The 8063-nt window shown below is 39.4% G+C and overlaps 1 protein-coding gene and 1 long non-coding RNA gene across 2 annotated transcripts; both read right to left on the bottom strand.

Moving 5' to 3' along the window:
• Window positions 1-299: 299 nt before the first annotated feature.
• LOC149545139 (uncharacterized) lies at window positions 300-6733 on the bottom strand. The gene is made up of 3 exons (XR_016353532.1): window positions 5805-6733; window positions 786-964; window positions 300-676 (listed from the first exon to the last, which is right to left on the bottom strand). It is a non-coding gene; the product is annotated as an uncharacterized LOC149545139 (long non-coding RNA).
• LOC149545140 (pentatricopeptide repeat-containing protein At4g13650-like) lies at window positions 1792-5868 on the bottom strand. The gene has a single exon (XM_089790534.1). It carries the CDS (start codon window positions 4926-4928, stop codon window positions 2508-2510), a length of 2421 nt encoding a protein of 806 aa, XP_089646660.1. The 5' UTR covers window positions 4929-5868; the 3' UTR covers window positions 1792-2507.
• Window positions 6734-8063: the final 1330 nt, after the last annotated feature.

The following is an 8063-nucleotide window of genomic DNA, read 5'->3' as shown; positions in this document are numbered from 1 at the left end:
TAATTATTGCTGCATATATGTATTTTTTTCAATTTTATATATTTAAAAGTATGAACTTGGTAGACTTAACTCTAAGAGAAGAAATCAACTTATTTATTACATCCATAAAAACAGAAACCTGGAAAGCATCACAGTTGGTTCTTGATTGGACATTATGTTGATTATTCCTCTAAAAAATCAGAGTTTTCTGGTTGACTTTGGTCAACAAATTTTGAAACTAAATGATAATTATTGCAATCACTCCTTCCAAAAAAAATTACAATTAATCTATACAAATTTTCCCTAAACAATACCAAAAATTGCCAGATTTTTCTAATTTTTGGCTATATCCTAAATCCCTGAACCCTAAATCTGTTTTGGGAAAAAAAATCCCTACTCTAGTTTGCCAATTTATCCTCGAAAAAATTAATTTATGCTTCTATAATTAGATCATTTTAGTCCTTATTTGAAATATTAAGACTCACATAAAGTGTCTCCACTTCAAGAGGTACCTGTGGAAAACAAGAATGATGATTTTCTTGTGCTAAGCCTATTTTCACTAGTCAACACAACAAGCCCCTATCTAATCAGTTGGCTTGAAGGGGATTAGCCCAAGAATTCGGTACAAACTGAAAAACAAATGCTGATCTGTATCCTCTCCTTAATCGGCCATTATTCTAGGATTTTATTACAATACCTGAGAAAAACATCAAATGGTGCTATAAGCAAGGATTCCAGTAATATGCTTAATGAAATATCATATGCTTAAAATGCAGAATACAAGTGTCACAAAGACCTTTCTATACCCGACAATTTTTAAGGAGTACAAAATGTGAGTGGCATGAGTTTGGATTCCCATTAATGGATCATTGTGGACATGTGTCTAGAAGACTTCCATAAAATAGCCCTTAGGAGGGGTCTTAATTTGTTGGGCTTCAAAGAATCTTTTCACTTCTAGTCGTTTCCACCATATCATGGTTGCAATCTGTGGACAAAACAAAAAGAAAAAACGAAACCAGCCAAATAGAAAAGAAACTCAAAAATATTGATAAAAAATTAAAACCTTGACACAAAATTCAACTCTAATTATTTTATGCATCTCTTTCACTTGCATCCTGATGATAGATCACAGAATGTGATAAGAAACATTAATGTTAAAACTCATACACAAACTAAATTAGAAACTATTAGTTCAAAAAAGCTAAACCAGCCAAACAGCAACGAAACCCCAAAATACCCACATTCTAAATGTGGCCAGAGCCTCGGAATTTCTTTGGTTCTGAAAGCTTCAGATTTGCAGTAACTGTATTTATGATTGATCACGTGCAGCATTCCTTAAGGCTATATAACATGTACACAAAGATTTGGCTTCTTAAGTTTTCTGTGAACACGTGTATGATGCCATCTAACACTCTTGCAACTAATTTTCAAGGTTACTGCCAATCCATCTGCACAGTTCTTGATCTTCTAATAGGATCTACTTAAGTCCATATAAGGATTCAACAGTGTAGGCTTTCAGTCAAATTTCTTGAGTGATGTTTTATGAGAAGAGGTTTGTAAGAATTATTTTCTTATGACAATGAATGGAACATTTAGTACTCATTGCATCTAAGTAATGGTCACAGAAGTGAAGCACTGAGACTTCTGGAAGATCATTTATTTTCTCTCCTCTCAAGAAAAAAGTTATTAATTTTTTTCTTGAAAAACCATATAGCGTCTTAGAACACCAGAAATAAATTACCATACAAAAGTAATGAAGAATTGTGGTTGGCAGAAAATAGGTTGTAAAAAATTATCACGATACAAAGTCCATTATATAGGTAAGGGCAGTAAAAAGAATATAATATTGAATGCAACATTTTGTAACAAATCATTAAAGCAAATCACACTGCAATGGCAAAATGTGTGAGGATCATTGAGAAGTATGAAACCCAGGATTTATTGAACTCAGCTTTCAATTTTTATTAAGAGATCAAGTATTACTTCATCCTCTTGATCACTCACTTGAGCGAAATATGATTAGATCTCTCACAAGTGCCAAGGATTTCCTCAAAAAACATTAGAGACGGGATTGCTGCATATATTCAAGGAACCATATTGATTTGCAAATGGTTTCTCCTTAATGATGGGAATCCATTTGCATCTCTTGAAGTGCTTTGTGCTGGTAATCATAGAGAATGATTAAATGGCAGCATGACATTCATGAAATGCACAGATTCTGCTGATCCTGATAGAAGTTCCTTTGTGCGGATAAACCAATAGAACAAACACCAGTCTATTACTTCAGCTGCATTCTCAATTCATTGGCAAAGCATTACTCTTCACACATGCCTCGCTTGTGGACACCAGATATGTGTGGGTAGTAACTCAACTCCAAATATTAGCACTTATATCACGCAGCACAAAACTTTTGTAATCCCGACTAATAGAAAGGCTCATTCAAGATCTTCTGTAAATTCTCATTCCAGATCTTCAATAATACTTCTAAATTTCAAAGATTGCAGAAGTGAGTAATCTCTGACAAAGAACTAAATAACCATATCATTTACCTTAAGTATGCTTCTTAGAGGCATTTTAGATATCATCCTCTCCTTCATCATCTTCTTCACCTTAGCTATGCCATCCATCCTGCCAGCAGCACTATACACATCTGACAACAGTTTATACCATTTAGGATTTTTAGGTTCTAATTTGAAAAGTTTATCTGCCACACGTTCTGCTAGTTCAGTGTTGCAGTGAGTTTTGCAAGCCCCGAGCAAAATCCCCCAGACAGAAGCAAGATCTTCTAATTGCATCTTTCTGATAAAGTCACATGCTTCTTCGAAGCATCCAGCATTCCCGAGAATGTCAACCTTGCGCGCATAGTGCTTCACTGAAGGGTCAATGGTTATTTCATCAAAATGTTGGCAATCTCTGTCTGCCACAGCAACCTTAGACAAAAATCCAACAGAAGTTCTAGTATTAGGCTTCATCCATACCTTTTGCATCGCATTAAAAAGTACACGGGCACAATCAGTTTGGTTGTTAGTTTTATACCCAGCAATCATTGCTATCCATGTCGCTTCATTTTTTCTGGGCATTTTATCAAACACCTCGCGTGCAACCTCCACACTACCACATTTGGCATACATATCTATAAGGGCAGTTCCAACATAAATATTGGACTCAAATCCTCTGCTAATTACCCACTTATGGATCCACTTTGCCTGCTCTAGATCTCCAGTAAGAGAAAATGCAGGGATCACATTGGCAAAAGTGAAAGAGCTGGGTTCGATGCCAGATTTCTGCATTTCAAAAAATATTTCTAAAGCTTTCAAGCCATGGCCATTCGTAGCACATGTTGATATCATAGCGTTCCACATTGGCAAATCTCGATAAGGCGCTTTGTCAAACAGTCTGTTCAAATATCCAGATCCACAGTTTCCATACATGTGTAGCAGAGCACAAATCACACTCGAGTCGGATTCAAATCCAGATCTAATCACCCAAGCATGTATAGACTTACCCTGCAACAGAGCTTTGGTAAGGCCACAAGCCATGAGACCACTAGCAAAGCACCCAAAATCCAACTCAATTTCTTTCAGGTGCGTCATCTCACGAAACAATCCCAACGCTGAATTGCCATCTTCGACTCCTACATACCTAGAAATCATTGAAGCCCATAGCGCCAAATTTTTCTTTGGTATTTTGTCAAACACTTCTCGGGCAACCTCCAGACTACCACACTTGGCATACATGTCTACAAGGGCAGTTCCAACATAAATATTGGACTCGAACCCTCTGCTAATTACCCACTTATGGATCCTCTTTGCCTGCTCTAGATCTCCCACATGAGCAAATGCAGGGATCACATTGGCAAAAGTGAACGGGCTCGGTTCGATGCCAGATTTCTGCATTTCAAAAAATACTTCCAAGGCTTTCAACCCTTGGCTACTCTTGGCACATGATGATATCATAGCGTCCCAGATTGACAGATCTCTGTAAGGCGCTTTGTCAAACAGTTTGTTCAAATATTCAGATCCACAGTTTCCATACATGGTTAACAGAGCACGAACAACACTTGACTCGGTTTCAAAGCCAGATCTAATTACCCGAGCATGTATAGACTTACCCAACAACAAATCTTTGATAAGGCCACAAGCCCTGATCCCACCAGCAAAGCACCCAAAATCCAATCCAATTTCTTTAAGATGCATCATCTCACGAAACAGTCCCAACGCCGAATTGCCATCTCCGACTCCTACATACCTAGAAATCATTGAAGCCCATAACACCAAATTTCTCTCTGGTATTTTGTCAAACACTTGGCGTGCATCCTCTATGCTTCCACATTTGGCATACATATTTACAAGAGCCGGTCCAACATACGCATCTCCTTCGAGGCCATCTCTTACGACAAGTTTGTAAATCTCCCTGCCCTGTTCCAAATCCAAAATCCCCGTGCATGCCTTGATAACAAAGGGGAAAGTAAACTTATTGGGTTCTATACCTGCACACTGCATTTGACGAAACAGTTCAAGCGTTTCTTCAAAGTAGGCATTGTTGGCACAAGCTCTGATCATAATGTTCCACACAAACCTGTTGGATGTCTCCATTTCTTTAAAGAAAAGACGGGCATATCCCACGTCGCCAAATATGCCGTACAAATCAATGATCTTAGCTTTAGCTTCCACTGAGATTTCCTCTTCAAGCCCACTTTTGACAATATTGCCATGAATTTGCTTCAGCAATCCTAAACCCCAACACGATCTCAACAAAGAAGAAATATAGGCATTGTAGTCTGTGTAACTGTTTTGTGTTATGTCTTTGTTACGTATTCTAATGGTCAATTTTTCCGAAACACCATAATTGGTATGGACATTGCAAGGCGATTCCTTTTTCTTTGTTCGGGGAAGAATCCCTACAGAAAATGAAAATAATGAAGGGTTTTCTAAGGCGACCACAGCCATTACAAGTCCCTATTGGTGATCAAAGGCATTAGCCAAATGAATCCCCGTTATAGAGTATACCAATAAATAAGCCTTGAAGGAGTCCCCACCTACTCATGGTGGCAGTAGATGAGATTTTGGTGAGAATTGATGCAGTCTAGGTTATGGGTTTCTTGCTTAATTAATTATACAGATGAATCGATACTAACGAGAAGAAATTGTTTGGTTGTGGTGGAAATCTGTTGCTTTCTGTTGTACTCAACCATTTGTTTTTTCCTTTTCTATTCTTTCCTTCCTTTCAAAATGCTTTTCCAATTGCAATCTGACAGTTGTGCCGCTAAAACAAAACCGAAGGCTATCATAAAGTTCTTTGACTTCATGGATATGCGGCATGTTCGAGGGAAAATATTCTGAATTAGATCTGGATCTGTAATTTGTTTCACTTTGGATCTGAAAACATTTGAGGAAATTCATGCATTTTCCTTCAGTCCTGACATCGCATATCTTGCCTCAGTCGACCATTGTAGTCACACAAACAAACCCTCATCTAGTCCAGTTGCAAGCACGCCATTCTCAAACGGGTTTATATCACATGAGGTGCATCAAATGAGGAGTATCAGTAATCTGGGGTTAGTTATGTGGATTGAGCAGGGCTTTTTTTATTGCAGTCCTTTTAGTCGCATTACAGTCTCTTACACACACGAAAAAAGCATCTGGATGTTCAATATATAGAAAAAGAAAAACACTAATTAAATATTACAGTTAACCTTTTTATTTTTCTCCATTGATTGTATTGATTTGGTTTCAGGATCAAAGTTTCAGAACATCAAAAGCTTAAAGAAGCAATGCTGAAATACTGAATCAGTCGACACAAAAAACAATTCAATGCGTGCGTACCGGTTATATGTAAATCAGTTTCAGTGACCTTTCAATAGTCATGCAAATTTCATGAGACATCTCTTTAATGATTCCCGATATTTCTATTCTACTAACTCATTTTAAGTGTGAAGTTCAACATCAAACTAATGATTAGCCGAAGTTAATAATGATTTTTTTTTATTAAAGGGGGTCATTTCATTCGGTAATAGGAAGTAAGATTTGTGTGGTACATATTTTTGATGAATAGTTTGTTCCTCATATTTAAAAAATACAATAAAGTTGCATATTCAAAAAAAAAAAAGGGTTGGGGGAAACAAAATCACTCCGCGAGTTCATATGACCACAGGCCAGAAATCAACTATTCATCAAAAAAAAAACTTTTAGAAAACATAGCAATCCTCAAGTTGTCAGCGCAGCGCCAGCCAAGGGAGGAGGATCCTTATCATTAGAGCCCCACCCAAGGGTGGGGTGAGTAGAAGGCTCAGGGGGAGCCCATCCATCATCAGCAACAACAGCATTATCTTCATCTTTCTCTCCCTCAGGCCTGGGAGGAGAAATGGCTAAGTCCAGTTGGGGAAACACCCACTTGGGGTCTAAGTGTGCAGAGGGCCAACCGGTAGTAGGAGCAGCAGGAGAAGCCATTGGGGACCACCCTGAACCAAACCTTTAGGGAGGCGAGGCAGAGCGGTGCTGACCACCAGGTCCTCCAGAAGAGCAGTGCCGACCAAAAGTGCCACCACTGGGAGAGCCATATAACTGAGCATGAGGCATGTGCGAGTGGCAAGTGGAACTGCTACGTCCTCAACGACGACTGCGAGGAGGAGTACGATCGTCGGAGGCCAAATCTTGCAGAACACGAGCTACCGTACACGAGGCATTTCCCCAATGAGCCAAAAGCTCCTATAAGTGAGCCACCTCCAAAGCCACTTTATCTGTTTGTACTTGAATCTACAACATGGCATTATTATAAATACATGCTTTAGCGTATATAGCCACATTAATGTCAAATGTGTTGTTAGAATAAATAACTACATTGCAATCTTTCGAAATGGTAAATAAGATCTCCAATCTAAAAGCATGCCATATATGGGCATACTTGAAGGGTATTTGAGTATTATCACCCAGAACAACCATATGCCAAGAAAAAGGTTATGGGTGGAAGGGGCAAAAAAGATCATGGATCCATCACCAGTAACACTGAGCCTGTCTACAGAACCAAAAAATGTGCAAAAAAGTCTCTGGTTGACCATAGAAAGGGCAATGGGGGTTAGGAACTCCTAGGTGCCATAGCCAAGGGCCTAAAGGCAAGCCTTGGAAAAGAATACACCAGGCGAAATGCACAATTTTGGGTTCAATAATGGCGTGCCACACAGTGGAGAACCTATGACTCTAAGTACGGTGAGAAGTTTGCAAATGCCATCGTTGGTTGAGAACCTCAACCATGGGCAAGTGAGGAACCAACCATCAGTAGTTGAGCCTAGGCTTATAGCTAGTTACCGGGGTGTTTGGATACCACTTCCAATCTTTCCACCAAGGGCGAGAGGATTGAATGCCCACTTTATGTAATAAATGTGGAGGCACCGCATAAACTAGAAGATCAAAAGTCTATTAATCTAGACAAGTGAGTCGAAATTGCACTTTCATGTCCTCCCACGACCATAAGCTCATACTAACTCTAGAGAAAAGATCTTTAGGGGTCCTTATGCCATGTTTAAAAAAACACAGAGCACTAGCCCCATGCACCTTAGCCAGGGGAACACCTTGGATAGCAAATAATGGTGACCACCAAAGATTGTGTTGGTTCATGGAGAGCCCATCTTTGAACCCATTGCCAACCCAGTGAAGCCAGGGCTTAACTGCTTCCCAGGCTTTCCAAATACTCTTGTCAACAAAAGTACCCTAAATCTGGATAGGTTTAGTGGTGACAAGAAGGGTCTGAAACCCAATCTCCTTCCAGGCTAGCCGGTGAGCCGAAAAGCCTAAAGAAATGCAATGTCTTGACAAAATCTTCCAAGCTTCATTGTTGTAAAGAGCTCGAATCACCCATTTGGCACATAAAGCTGTGGACAGCAAGCCTGGCCACCAGACTCTTTGGGAAGACAACAAAAATCTCAGGTGACTCTATGAAAGCCCTGGTGAGAAGCGTCTGATGCCCAGAGGAAGTCACATAATAGGCGCTCGAGTTTGAGGTAAGAGGCCTTTGAAGGAGCCGAATATGAGGAATAGTATACATGGGTGGCAGCCAACACTTTGGAGTAAATCTGAAATTTTCCCGCA

Source organism: Cupressus sempervirens, chromosome 7, assembly GCF_028749045.1.
Source record: "Cupressus sempervirens isolate cs-2001-9-10 chromosome 7, ASM2874904v1, whole genome shotgun sequence".
NCBI classification, from domain to species: Eukaryota; Viridiplantae; Streptophyta; class Pinopsida; order Cupressales; family Cupressaceae; genus Cupressus; species Cupressus sempervirens.
Note: the sequence above shows the minus strand (reverse complement) of the source record. Positions and strands in the feature narration are given on the sequence as shown.